Raw genomic sequence first — 15,691 nt, forward strand, 5'->3', positions numbered from 1 at the left:
GTTGCCTAGCAATGTCCTAAAATTACATGCATTAAGAATCTATCTTTCGCATTGAACTGCTCCCTGGGGATTCAGTTGATGACGTATGTCAATCACCAGGGTGGAATAAAAAATTCTGTAGCTGTGCTGGAAGTCTCCCACATTCCTCAGTAGGTGGAGCTTCACATCTCAACCCATTTTGCAGTTTACTTTCTGAGAGTGGAAATCAAGCAGGCTAACTCCTCAAAGTCTAGAGGCAAATGGTCTTTGCATCTGGAGGTCTTTTTTGAGATATGTCAAAAGCAGGGAACGTCTCGTTCTCAACTCAGTGTTAAGTTTTGGTGGTGTTTTAACTTTGTATACCTGTTACATCTGTGGAAGTTGAATGCCACCAAAAATGTTGTGTGTGCCTAAGCTCCCTTAAGAGTGTATACTGATATTTGGTTTAAAGTGGTGTTCCACCCAAAATAAATAATGAAAAACCACCAGCTACACATACTACAGCTGCTGGCTTTTAATAATAGGACACTTGCATGTCCTGGAGTCCAGCAATGTCGGCACCGCAGCTGATATTTCCATCAGCTGTCGGGTGCTGCCACTGCGATTGTGAGTAAGGGTACCTGGCAGTGTAGCCTTTCGGCTTCACGCCGGGGACCCTACTGTGCATGTGCGAGGCCCGCTCCTCTCTCCTACTGGCCCGCCGGTTGGGGGAGGGAGGAGGAGGGAGTCCCAGCCATGATGTCAATATCCGCGGCTGAGGCTCCTGGAAATGGGAAAGGATACCTGTCAGGTATACTCCCCCCCCCCCCCCGAAAGGTGCCAATTGTGGGAGAAGGAGAGGATTTGGATGAGCGGAAGTTCCACTTTAGGGTGGACCTCCAGATTAACATTCTACAAACCCAATTGAAAAGGTTGGTGCTTTAAATATGAATAAATAAAGAAATGAGCAGAATTTTTTTTTTCTTGTAGATTTGTTTTCAGCCATACAGTACATATGAAAGTTCTATGTGTGTTCCAAGCGTCATTTCCTTAGCTGTGCTAGGTTAACTGTTCTAGAATTGATTTAATGAAACATTTTTATTTTTTTCATCTCATCGCCTCCTTCTCCACGGCTTATATTCATTGACTTTCACAGCATGTGCTTTCAGACTTTAATCTTCTGCTTCTCAAGAATGTTGTGACCCATGTTCAAGGACTGTAAAAGAAAAAATAAGTCTATGCACCTTATCAAAATGGAAGTAAATTTGCTCTCCATGCCACTGAGGAGCATTTTGTTACCCACTAATACATTCTCTTTCAGACACTTGCCCAAAATGTAACCCAGTTCTAATCTATATTATCAGCCCATTTTCATCAAACAAATGTTTGACAGAAGGTTAAGTAAAAATCACAAATGTGATTTGATATTGCTTTCAAAATATGTCTGAAAATCATGTCCTAAATTGATAATAAAGTTCCTTGTATTACTAGATCACTGCATATTTTCATGCTCAGGGTAATAGATGGTAAGAAGGTAAAATGTTTGCTAAGGTTGCTGCCCTCATACATTTATTTGAGTAGCCATCTGCAATGAACTGCTTGGTTCAAAGCAAGCCTCATATGCTTGTCTCGTGATGCTTTCTTCTTAAGAATTACACTTTGGGGCATATGTATTCAGCAGTGTATGTGACAGTCATCAAACATTTACTGCATGTAATTCAGTCACTATCATTTTAGAACACATGCACCAGAAAGATACAACTGCAGTAATAATTTTGTCAATAAACATTTATTTCTGTATAAAGAAGTTAGGGAGTTCACCCTGATCCACAAACATGTATATGGTGTCGGAGAATTTAAAGCGGACCTTTACTCCAGAAATTGTATTTATTTTTCATACATCATGGGACACAGAGTTAGACTAAAATTACCTACTGGGTTATACTTCATCTCAAGGTGAATGGACACTGGTAGGCTTAAGGTCTTTAGACATGAAGTGATCCCCTATATAACCCCTCCCATACAGGAAGTACTTCTGTTTTTTACCAGTGTCTGCAAGGTGTATGGCACAGTTGTTTTAGTTCTCTGAGCTCCAAATCTCTAGTCCCAGAAACGGTTCTTAAATTAATCAAGGGATTGATCGATCCGATCCATTTGACATAGGCTCCCTATGCTTAGATAAATGGTATCCGAGCCTTGCAAAGATGACTCAAGATCATGCAAGGTTTTGCCTGTAATGAGGCCTCTGTATGCTGGACCCTGCGAAGTGGAATCCTGGACACCACAGCACTAAGGCATTTCTGCAGGGTGCTGTACAGGTCCAAGGGAGTGGACCTTAAACATGAAAAGGGTACCCAGTCTGTGAAGGTCCTCCAAGTAGTGTATTTTTTTCCCAAAACATTGTGTTTGAAAAACTGCTGCGCAAATACAGTGTGACATAAAATATTGTAACAATCACCATTTTATTCCCTAGGGTCTCTGCTAAAATAATACATATAATGTTTGGGGATTCCAAGTGATTTTCTCTCAAAAAAGACAGGTTTTACCTTTTTTGAAGAAACAAGTGTCAGAAAAAGATTTGTTTTTTTTAAATGGTTAAACTGCCCTCATCTACACACTGGAGTTCATTCCTTTGATCCAAGAACAAAAAGTTACAATGTTTGTTGTTTTACCAGTGCAGACAATGTTGTAAAAATTTTGGCAGGCTTTTTTTTTTTTTCCTTTTGACATTTGAATGAGCAGAGAACTCTCTACACTTGTTACATGAATGAATTTGGAATTTCTGCATAGAGATCTTGAGGGGGGTTGAATCGAGATCACAATTTTTTTCTTAACGATTAATTATACCGCTCTAACCTAAAGCACTGCTTCCTGCTGGCCAGGTCCATATGCCATACGGACCTGACTGCCTCCTTCTGCTATAAGCTCATGGTCATTTCAGTGACCATGAGCTCATTTTAAAACTATTCAGCAGAAGCTTTTTTTTTTTTTTTTTTTTTTTTTACTTTTTTTTTATTTCAAAAAGACTTTACAAAAATAGACATTAAACACTGTTACATTTATACTTTAACATACAAACAACAACATACACACGGTCTCCTTATATTCCCTTATATAGATTAATCCAGTGTTTCCCAACTCCAGTCCTCAAGGCACACCAACAGGTCATGTTTTCAGGCTTTCCATTATTTTGCACAGGTGATTTGATCAGTTTCACTGCCTTAGTAATTACCACAGCCGTTTTATCTGAGGGAAATCCTGAAAACATGACCTGTTGGTGTGCCTTGAGGACTGGAGTTGGGAAACACTGGGTTAATCTATGATGACACTTATTCAAAATGCATACTACTTCATCCTTTTGAACAAAAGCTCTGATCAGCAGTTAACATTCTGCTGATCAGAGCTATTTGACTAAACCCCCCCCCGCCCCCAGACCGCTGCTGATTTTCAGATTTTTCTTCCACTCGCCTAAAATACACCCTTGCCACACTTTTTCCCACTATCTACACCTCACTATACCATGCAGCATCAATTTCTCTCTCTCTTTCTCTCTCTCTCTCTCTATATCTAATCTATATCTATATTATTATCTATATCCTGCCTCCATTCCAACCTCTGACATCTCACCAAAGCCATGCACAGGCATTGGGATGATCAGTTATTGCATTTCCTTACTGAGGAAGCCCAATTACATGGCGCAATGCATCTAGAAGGGAGGAGTCGAGCCTGTGACATCAGGCCAGAGTCGCGCTGTATGCGTTGGTGAGCTAGCTGGAGATAATGCTCTGATTAGCGCTTTAATTCTTTCATTTTGTAAGTGTATTTTATTGTGGGGTGTTATAAATAAAAATCAATACGGAGTACACTATGTTTGTGCCTTTCTGCCTTGTATAATATGTGAGCTGAGTCCGTGGAGAGCTACAGAAAGTGGATGGGACTGATGCCCTGTGTTAGCCAAGGAGCATACAAGAGATGTACCTAGGTTAAAGATCGATTAGCGTGTTGGTAATTTAATTGATGTGAGCAGGCCCTTCACCTGGTAATGGATGTGCACTATGCATGAATAGTGAAGACACGGGGTGTTTTGCTAAATATATTTTCATCACAATTTTTTATTTATTACCTGGAAGTTGCTGGATATATGTTTAGTACCCAGTTTTGTGGGACTTTGGACTATTTATATGTTATTGATTTTAGGTGTTGCGCTACACTGAATGAATTTGAATATTAGTTTGTTGTTGTGGAATCACTTTACAGTGTCTGGCTGTGCAACACACATTTGGTTTACTTTTATTAGTAGTGTATGTTAATTGGGCTGATTGTGATTGCTATGTTACTTGTCCACATTACAGTGGCGTTAACCCTTCCCTATGCTAACCAAAAAACTTAAAAATGATGTTACTTAAATGTATCTGTTCCAACTTGCATACAAATTCAACTTAAGAAAAAAACCTACAGAATCTTGTTTGAAACCCAGAGACTGCCTATTGATTAGAATATGTAATATATTGAACAACAGTGAATGCTGCATTATTTTACCACCCCATGCTGCTAGCCCCCCATAGATCTTATTTATGAGCAACAATGAACAATGTATTGTCTTTTAAAGATTAGTATTTAATAGCATATGATTTGTCTTGATGTATTTTTTGTTGACAACCATTGTCAAAAACACCTGTTAACAAACATTAGGAACTAATTAATTTACAAGTAATGAGTTTTATAATACGCTAGGCATCTTGGCGTATTCTCAACTTCATTAGCACAGAGCTAATATTCACTTATGCATTTATAAATCCTAATGGTTATTTTTTACAACAGCTTGTCTTTTAATTAGGTTGTGTTACTATCGATAAATGAGCTAATTTTATTGAAATGTTAATGTCACCATTTTTAAAATGTTTAAAGCGTTACTAGACCCAGGACCATGCATTCACTATATCTGGTCTCCCACAGTACACAGAACATGGAAATGCAAAAAATATATGTAAATATAAACTGCTAAATACCTTTTCTCATCAGCAGTTTATAGCAGTCTTGTGACTTCTATCAGTGTCCGGCCAAGCACTGGTTAAAGCTCGTAGGAGGGGTTTTCATTCTCCTCTGACTGTCTTATGCACCTCCCCCAAAAATATAAAAACCTCTCTAGCAATGCACACCAAACTGAGCATGTGCAGAGTGTTCATTTTTATCCTGTGAAAAATCACATTATGACATCCTCAGGTCTCCATCCTGCTACTCATATGAATAAGTTTGATAAATTCCTAGCTGTACGTGGCCATTCCTCTTCTTTGGATTGTCTTGTAAATAAGAATGATGGGGGTGCCCACAGACAGAGTAGAGCTCCTACTGATTTCCAGTCCTATGAAAGTAGAAAGGGTACAATCCTCAAATTATTTTGTATTCTTGGTTGTGTTTTTGCATATTGGCTCTTCCGGGTTTAGAAATGTGGGTTCATTTTAAAGGTTTGATAAAACCACTGGTGCTATACTTACTGCATGGCCCACAAGGGGAAACACCCTGTAATGGGAGTGGAAGTGCTGATTTGTAAGAAGGCTCTTTTGGCATTGGTTTCTGGCAGTCTCATGTACCAGTCACATGTCCCCAGCCTTTAAAGGTCTCTTGTAGGTATGACTTTGTGTCTCATGTATCATTTAAGCACATCTCCTGTTAACTGTCTACATTCACTGACCTGATACATCGAACTGTCCAAAACTAGTTAAGACTGATCTTTTTTTTCTCTGACATAACGTATAGAAAGCATTGGGTTGCTTTTTTAAATATAAGCTGAAACAGTATTTAATAACCAAGTGATTTTTTTTGTTGCTATTACACCAGTTTGTAATTTTGTTTTAAATTCATTTTCAGGAAAGAAAAGAAAGAGTATCCAAGTTTGATACATTACGTCATTCAATAGCAGGGATTATACGATCGCCAAAGTCCATGCTGGGATCTTCATCTGTGAGTTATCGTGAACTTTCTTTTTGTCTTAAAGCAAAGCTTTAGTGAAAAGTGCATAGGATGTTATTTTAATATTTAACTTTTTAATGATAATTTTAAAGCAATTAAAACTTTGTTTACAGTGATTCAAATCCTCCATCAGTCCACTGTCCATTTGTGTGACTGGTATTGAATAACTAGAAAAGAGCGACCCCCACTATGCCAACATCCAATCATTTTCCTTGTTAAAATATTTTATTGAATAGTACAGAAGTAGTGTACAAATTGCATAAAGTAAATAGAAAATCATGCAGTCAGGTGTGAGAAGCTCAATGTTAATAAATTGAGAATGTAATGATAACTATTAAATAATATCGAAACAGGATCGATTAAAACTTTAGAAGGTATTTACAGTTCTTCAAAAGGTGTCAAGCCTAGAGGTATTGTAAGAGTAACCTTCTTATTTGCGTTCTTGAGTAATTCAGATTATCATATAATTAAAAAAACAGGAGCTTCAAATTGTTAAGAAAAATTCTAATTTATTACCAGAAAAAAAAAAGTAAAAAAATTAAGAAAAGGTCAAGAAAATGGAAGGAGAGAAGAATGGAATGGAAGGGGTCCGTGAGGTCAGACAGAGAGCCTCCACCACAACTAGAGAGAGATGTATTGGTTCCTATTGTTCTAGTCACCATGGCAAGAGTACCGTATTATCAAAAGATGATGGCATAGCATCCATATTTTCTCAAACTGAGGGATTATGTCCATAGCTAGCATCTTGGCATGGGTCATAGTGTTGTTCATTTTAGTCACCGCTTCATTTACCACTAACTTTGAAGATTTCCATGCTTTTGCCAAAGTCTGTTTAGCTGCTGTGAAAAGCTGCAATAGCAATTTAAATTGAGAATGCTAAATACCTTCTGGTTTCAAGTTGAGAAGTGCCGTGGCAGGATCTAAAGGAATATTCTTTCCACTTAGTATTAATGCAATCTTGAATATCCCTATCCAAAATATCTGAGCTTTCGGACATGACCACCAAGTATGGAAATGTGTACCTATGTCAGAACAACCCTGAAACATTGTGCAGAGTAATTCTTTGCGTATTTAGCTATCCTAGCAGGTACCAAGTACCATCTCGTTAATACTTTATAGTTTGCCTCTACCACCTGTATGTTGGGTGAAGCTGTTTTTGTGGTATTCCATATCTGATTCCAATTTGAGTTGTCTAGTTCCCGCCCTAGATCCTCCTCCCCTTTCCGGGCATAAGGTGGTTTATCTATTCCAGATTGGACTACTGCATGAGAATATAAGGTAGATATTATGCCTCTCGCATGGGGGTCTTTCTTAAAAATCTGTACAAACTAGTCAAATGAGTGAAAGATATTTCGGTATCCAGTAAGGGTGTGTAAAAGTTTTTTATTTGAAGATCTAACTCCAATTGTGGTAGGCCGTATGTTTCTCTTAGGGTTGGGAACAGAATAAATGAGGATGCGTTTACAAATTTATACAAATATAGGACATCCTGCGAAGCCCATTTTTTAAAGGATCTAGGGGAGACCCATGCAGGATAAAAGGCAGGGTTTTTGTAAAATGATAATAAAGGATTGTGGAGAGATTGGAATCGGTTTCTAATTTTGAATCTATCCCAAAGGAAAAGAAAATGCTTAATAATGGGATTTTGTAGCCCTTTATGGTCTTTTGGGGAAGTCCAAAGTAAGTTGGAAATTGGGATCGGTTCACATTCACTTGCTTCTATTGACACCCATAGTGGGGTTTAATTTTGCGCATGGTATTTGGTAAGTTGCTATGTGTGCTGCCCTGTAATAGTATGCAAAATTAGGACATCCAAGACCTCCATTTAGTTTAGGGAGATATAGAGTATATTACTTTTTTCTCGGTTTAGAAGTGCCCCAGATAAATGACGATACTTTCCTTTGTGATATTCTTAAATAATATGCTGGAATTTGGATAGGTAATACTCTGAATAAATATAGTAGCTTAGGTAGTATCGTCATTTTGACTGCATTGATTCCTCCAAACCATGATAGTGGGAGTTGAGACCATGAATTCATTAGATTCGATACTTGTTTTAGAATTGGAGGATTGTTGTATAAGAAAAGTTCTGTCCATGATGCTGTTAGATCTATCAGTCCATGTAAAGGGTAAACCTATTTTAGCAGAGCTCAGTTCCGTACTAGTAACAGATATATTTAACGCTATACATTTTTTTAGGATTAATGTATACTCCAGAAAGTGTCGCAAAGTTATTGAGGATTGGGATGAGATTATCACCTGATACTTGAGGGGGATGAAAGAAATAGGAGGATATCATCTGCAAATACATATCTTGTGCTAGTGAAGAGGGATCATCGCTCCAGGTGGATCTCTGCAGACAATTAGAGGAGCCTCTCAGGAGTCCAAGGTGCTGGCAATGCACAAGGCAGGATACAAAAAATGGAGATAAATGGACAGCCGCACTCCAGGGAAACTTAAAAAAGGAGTCTTTTTATTGATAAAAGCTGGACATGCAAATCCAAAAAATACAGTCACAAGAAGGGACAGCCGACGCGTTTCGCACACTGTTAGTGCTTAGTCATGGCATTAAAATTTTTGGGGTTGGATCGAATTGTTTGCGCAGTCGGTGTCGACGTGTTTTAGCAATATGCGTTAAAAGGACCGCTCTACGTACCTTGTCCCCTGCCTGGCGAGAGGTCATGAAGCCAACTTGGTCCCGGTGAACGAGAGTACCAATGATTTTATTGAGGCGGCTTGCTAAAGTTTTTGCTAATAGTTTGATATCCGTGTTTAACATGTAAATAGGGCGGTAATTTGTACTAAGGGTATCATCTGTATGCAGTTTTGGAATCATGCATATGATGGCCATCAATGATTCTTGCCTAAAGGATTTATTTTCCAGTAAGTCATTAAATGCTTCTGCTAGTAAGGGGGAAATTAAGTTCTTTTACAGTCTGGTAATAAAGGGCAGAGTATCCGTCTGGGCCTGGTCTCTTATTTGTTTTAAGCTCTTTAACCACTTTAGGACCCCTTTACGCCGATATACGTCGGCAGAATGGCATGGCTGGGCACAATCACGTACATGTACGTGTCTCTTTGAGCCCAGCCGTGGGGTTGTGAGCGTGCGCTCATGACCCAGTCCGAAGCTCCGTGACCGCGCCCGCAGGACCCGCGGACCCGATCGCCGCCGGTGCCCCACAATCGGTGATCGGAGCTGAAGAACGGGGAAGGTGTGTGTAAACACATCTTCCCCGTTTTTCATTGTGGCAGTGTCAGTGATCATCTGTTCCCTGATATAGGGAAAGACAATCACTGACGTCACACGTCCCGCCCCCCTACAGTTAGAAACACATATGACGTCACACTTAACCCCTACAGTGCCCCCTAGTGGTTAACTCCTAAACTGCAATTGTCATTTTCACAGTAAACAATGCATTTTTATCGCTGATCACCACCATTAGTAGTAAAAAAAAAAAAATTATTAATAAATGCAATAAAACTATCCCCTATTTTGTAAACGCTATAAATTTTGCGCAAACCAGTCGATAAACGCTTATTGAGATTTTTTTTTTTAACCAAAAATAGGTAGAATACGTATCTGCCTAAACTGAAGAAAAAAAAACATGTTTTTATATATTTTTGGGGGATATTTATTATAGCAAAAAATATGATTTTTTTTTTTTCAAAATTTGTAGCTCTATTTTTGTTCATAGCGCAAAAAATAAAAACTGCGGAGGTGATCAAATACCACCAAAAGAAAGCTCTCTTTGTGGGAAAAAAAGGACGCCAATTTTGTTTGGGAGCCACGTCGCACGACCGGGACGTTAAAGTGACGCAGTGCCGAATCGCAAAAAGGGGCAAGGTCCTTAACCTGCATAATGGTCTGAGTCCTAAGTGGTTAATGGTTGCTGCTACTTCTTCTCCTGTAATGGGTTTTTCTAATATTTTTTGATATTCATTCATCTGTGGAAGGTTGATATGTGAGAAAAAAAGAGTCTGCAGCAGCAGCAGTATTAAAAGTATTTGATTCAGTATAAAGTGCTTTTAAATGAGAGCTGAATGTCTGCACTATTTTAAGTGGGTTACTAGTGGATGTATTATTTGCCAATTTAAGATGGGTTTAAATGATTTGTTGATGGACTTCAGTGTTCTAGCCAGAAGTGTTCCGAATTTGTTAGATTTCATGTAGAACATGTGTTTGGTTTTATGCAGTGATTTTTCAGCTGAATCAGTTAGGAACAAGTCATATTCTAAACACGCTTTTTCTAGATGTGTTTTTGCGGAGGGGTTAGGGTCATTTTGGAAGGCTATAAATGATGCGTTACGTTCCTTTTCTAATTTTAGAGCAAGATTTTTACGTTCTTTTTTAAGTATCCCCATTTGCTGTTGGAATGTACTTCTTAAAACTGGTTTGTGTGCTTTCCAAATTGTGAGTGTGGAAATGTCGGGGCTCGTATTATGGGTTAAATACTCTTTTAGGGCCTGTTCAATTGTTAGGCAATATGTGGGATGTTTTAAGTATTATGTCTGGGAGGTACCATGTTGGGTCATGTTTCTTAGGTATTGTTGAGGCAATGGTGGTGTATACAGCATTGTGATCAGACCATGGGATCTGTATAATATTAGAATTAACAATTTCCGGTACCATGACTACTAAGAAAATGTGATCGATACGACTCGATGATTGGTGTGGATTAGAATAATAGGTGTAATTTCTCTTTGTAGGATTAGATTCTCTCCAATAATTAACTAATTTATACTTGGATATAAGATTAGAGAGAGTCCTTTTTATTTTGATATCTTGGTGGGATATACAGGGTTTTGTTCAGAAACGGGAGGAGGACCTGATTGGAATCACCACAGACAATGAGAGCTCCCATCTTGTGGGTATCTATGGTTTGAAAAAGATGTGACAAAAAAGGACACAGTCGTGTCCATAACATTACCTCTTAACCACTTCAATACTGGCCCATAGTCATTTGATGTCCACAGATGGGATTTCCCATCCTGGGTGGAAGTCATATGACGTCCTGGGCTTTGTGCTGTGATATCTGAATGATGCCTGCAGCTAGAGGCATCATTCAGATATCATTCTTTAGTGCTGGCGATTCTGTACACCATAAGAACGATCATAGCGGCAGTCCTGTTGCTTGATCGTTCTTATAGGTGTCCCCTCCCGCCGCCATCCGGTGCTTCTCCGGGCTCTCCCGTGCCATCGGGGGCCCGGAGAAAGAAATGTCCGGTGCAGGCTAGGAAGCAGAGATACAAAGAAACACCCGCAAGAAGCGCTACACCATAGGAACGGTAAACCACAGTATTGTCAGTGGTTTAAGAAGTTTCACTAAAACATAAACCCGTGCAGCTGTCAACCACTAAGGAGACATGGGCAAAAAGCAAAAGAACAAAAACATACAGCGCACAAGGGTTAAGTGAATGTCACTTTATAGTCTGTAATGTGTGGAAAAACATATATGCATGAAAAATTTAATTTTTTTTTGAAATAGCCACTAATAGCACACAGGGAAAAAGAACATTCAAATTTTAAAAATACTAATAAAAATACTAATAAAAATAGTCCGCATGCGGACTATTTTTATTAGTATTTTTAAAATTTTAATGTTCTTTTTCCCTGTGTGCTATTAGTGGCTATTTCAAAAAAAAAAATCAATTTTTCATGCATATATGTTTTTCCACACATTACAGACTATAAAGTGACATTCACTTAACCCTTGTGCGCTGTATGTTTTTGTTCTTTAGGAAGCAGAGATGACTGGTGACCAGATGGTCACCTGTCATCTCTATGACCGTCGAAGGCCTGGGCGCGATGTGATGACGTCACGCCCGGGTACCCGGAAGTAAAGCTGCGATTGCGGCTAGTAAGCAATATTAATCATAAGATCGGTGAGATTTCTTTCACGATCTCATGCTTTCCAGAGATGCGGGATCTTATTGACCCCACATCTCTCCATAAAGAGGACCTATCACACACATTTCCTATTACAAGGAATGTTTACATTCCTTGTAATAGGAATAAAAGTGTTATAATTTTATTTTTAAAGTGTAAAATAAAAAAAAATGAAAACACCCCTGTCCCCGGTAGCTCGCGCGCAGAAGCGAACGCACATATAAGTCCCTCCCACATTTGTGAGGTATCGCCACTTGCGTTGGAGTGCCAGCAACAATTCTAGCACTAGACCTTCTCTGTAAATCTAAACTGGTAACCTGTAAACATTTTCCAAGCGTCGCCTATTGAGATTTTTAAGTACCACAGTTTGGCGCAATTCCATGAGTGTGCGCAATTTTAAGGTGTGACATGTTGGGTATCTATTTACTCTGTGAAACATAATCTTTCATATTTTACAAAACAATTGGGCTGACTGTTTTGTTATTTTTTAATTCATGAAACCATTTAAAAACAAAAAGCAGTTGAAAAATTATTGCGCAAATACTCTGCGAGCTAAAACGTTGCAATGACTGTCGTTTTATTCCCTAGGGTGTCTGCTAAAAAAACATATATAATGTTTGGGGGTTCTGCATAATTTTCTAGCAAAAGAATGATGATTTGTACATGTAGGAGAGAAGTGCCAGAATAGGCCTGGTATTGAGGTGGGTATAAAAGCCCAGTATTGAAGGGGTTAATATTAGGTATCTGCCCTCTGGGTCTTTTATTTCAGAATGTAGTGAGAATGGTATTGTATGATGAACTGCTATTAGAGTGCCCCTCTTTTTAGTAGAAGCCAAAGCTGTTGTGGTGTGAATTACTGCGCTGCTATGTGTATGTAAACAACTAGTAACAGAAAAAGAAAAATACCGCGCTTTAACATTTAAATTGGCTAGCTAAGCTGCAACATAACAGTGTCATACAAACACAAATCACATAAGAAACAGGGAGAATGTTGCGCTATTAATAAAAACTACACTAGACAAACAGTTGATAATAAAAAGATATTGAGAATGTTGTGGATGCAAAGAAAACCCCTAAATGAAAGAGGAATAAAAACAATGACTGGCAAAAAGAGTCTTTGTATCAATCAACGATCGTTACAAACAAGTTCTTCAGTGATGAATAGACTGTTGAAAACATAGACGATAACCAACACCACTAAGTAAAAAAGTGGAGGCTTACCAAATGGCAAGCAGTAACCAGCTTGCGGCTGCAAACCCCAGCCAGGGCCTTTTGATGATCCTCGTAGGGGGATGACAAGGGGGTAGATGTTGAAGCTTCCCACTCCAAGAGCCACAAGATCACGGCGTGTCACACACAAAAAGAAGGAACTCAATGGTGAAGTACAGCAGGACCAGTGTGTACAAGTTATTCGTGACTCAAGGGACCACCACCACCAGAACACCCTAATTTTAAAAGGCTTACCAGAACGTAGGCAATATAAACATGTGGCTAAACCCCTAGCCAGGGCCTTTAGGATCCTCTCGCAGTGATATATCCCACAGGTCCTCCGGTAGTAAAGGTCAGTGGGTGCATGGAAAAAACGATAATGCCCACATAGTGAAGTATGCAAGTTGAGGGGTTTATTTAAAAAAATAGTACACTTACAGGTTTAAAAGCAGGATAATAGATAGAAGCCGGCCGGCTCTAACAATCGCCCGTCCACACGGAACGAAGAAAACGTCTTGCGTCAGCACGTCGCCCGTGCCCCTTGATGACGTCAACTTGTGACGAAACGTGCGTCGGGAAGGTAGCGTGCTGACGCAAGACGTTTTCTTCGTTCCGTGTGGACGGGCGATTGTTAGAGCCGGCCGGCTTCTATCTATTATCCTGCTTTTAAACCTGTAAGTGTACTATTTTTTTAAATAAACCCCTCAACTTGCATACTTCACTATGTGGGCATTATCGTTTTTTCCATGCACCCACTGACCTTTACTACCGGAGGACCTGTGGGATATATCACTGCGAGAGGATCCTAAAGGCCCTGGCTAGGGGTTTAGCCACATGTTTATATTGCCTACGTTCTGGTAAGCCTTTTAAAATTAGGGTGTTCTGGTGGTGGTGGTCCCTTGAGTCACGAATAACTTGTACACACTGGTCCTGCTGTACTTCACCATTGAGTTCCTTCTTTTTGTGTGTGACACGCCGTGATCTTGTGGCTCTTGGAGTGGGAAGCTTCAACATCTACCCCCTTGTCATCCCCCTACGAGGATCATCAAAAGGCCCTGGCTGGGGTTTGCAGCCGCAAGCTGGTTACTGCTTGCCATTTGGTAAGCCTCCACTTTTTTACTTAGTGGTGTTGGTTATCGTCTATGTTTTCAACAGTCTATTCATCACTGAAGAACTTGTTTGTAACGATCGTTGATTGATACAAAGACTCTTTTTGCCAGTCATTGTTTTTATTCCTCTTTCATTTAGGGGTTTTCTTTGCATCCACAACATTCTCAATATCTTTTTATTATCAACTGTTTGTCTAGTGTAGTTTTTATTAATAGCGCAACATTCTCCCTGTTTCTTATGTGTATGTATCAAGCTGCTAAACATGGCTACTGAAAAGTGAGAAGCAAAAACAAAATGTGGAAAAGAAAGTGCAGCGCTCAAATACAATAAAATGCAAAATATGTGACAGTAAAGTCAAAATCGCATAAACAATGTGAAAAATATATATTGCACATGAAATGGAGGCCAATACATCAAGCAATAAATAAATAAATAATGAAGTCCAGAATGTGCAGCGTGATAGGTAAATACCACAAAGTTCAAAATGGAAAATAGAGAAGGATAAATTGTTGATTTCCAGTGACAGAATATGTGATTTGGATTTCCAAATGCAGAAAGATATCCCACCACCAGTGTAGATGCAGGCTTACCAGATAGTATGGACTCTGCGAAAATTAAATTTCCAGAGTCAATCAGGCTTAGTATATGCTTGGACCGTTTGTGTGGAATCTCTTCAAGGAGGGGGTAAGCTACTCTTACCGGTTGTGCTGATGTGGCGACTTCTCGGCCCAACCCTCGCGAACGGAAGAAAAAATTGAGGGTAAGGGGATCCAGAGCTAGCAAACTCAGAAAATAAATAAAAAAACAAAAGAAATTATAAGACATCTGAAAACAATAAGAGAATACAAATATTTGAGATTTGCCCGTGCTGAGGGGTAAAACCCCCCATCAGGGGACAGGGTGCTCTCGTCGAACCCCCACATATTATTGCGGGGATCCGAGGAAAGCAAGGTTAGGCGCATGGGTTTTCTGTGTGCTGGAGAGCCGCCTAAATAATAAAGGTATACATCACAAGGATGTATGGTTGATCACCCTAACTAAATCTATTATATTCATGAATATATGTATTAAAACTTTCAGAAAAAGAGAGGGGAAAAATGCAAACATTTCTAGATAGTCTTTAGAATACTATCTTTTAGGAAATACTATTACCATGTATGGGACCATATGCCAAGTGGAATCTATAGAGTCCATGGTGCCTAAGATATCACAATATTGTGCATAAAAATACTGTAAATCACAATATTTAAATAATGGTAAAACAGTTCACAACCCTATTGGCAAACTAATAATTTCATGTGGGTGTACCTAAAGTAGGTATCCATAGTAACTAAAGGGATTCTAGAGGGGGAAATGACAACGTTTAAACAGTATTCTTAACTATAACATTAACTTGCTGCAGTACTGTCCATAACATTATGGGAAAAAATGTAACATGTTACATTGTTAAATTATTAATATGTTCCTTCAAGTCCAAATATATTTCATTGCCCTTCTTTTAGTTTTTGTCAATTTGGAGAGGTCTGCAAACAGCTGGTAGTTGTGGTCTTGGAATAT

At 39.0% G+C, this 15,691-nt stretch overlaps 1 protein-coding gene across 4 annotated transcripts in view; it reads left to right on the top strand.

Annotated features, from left to right (window-relative positions):
* FER (FER tyrosine kinase) overlaps nucleotides 1-15,691 on the top strand; it is a 353,477-nt gene that overhangs the window by 145,446 nt on the left and 192,340 nt on the right. For all 4 annotated transcript variants that reach the window (XM_040343195.1, XM_040343168.1, XM_040343185.1 and 1 more), the window contains one exon: nucleotides 5,827-5,919. In XM_040343195.1, the coding sequence (XP_040199129.1) occupies nucleotides 5,827-5,919 (93 nt within the window). The remainder of the gene's footprint in view (nucleotides 1-5,826; nucleotides 5,920-15,691) is intronic.

Source organism: Rana temporaria, chromosome 1 (assembly GCF_905171775.1).
Source record: "Rana temporaria chromosome 1, aRanTem1.1, whole genome shotgun sequence".
Taxonomy (NCBI): Eukaryota; Metazoa; Chordata; class Amphibia; order Anura; family Ranidae; genus Rana; species Rana temporaria.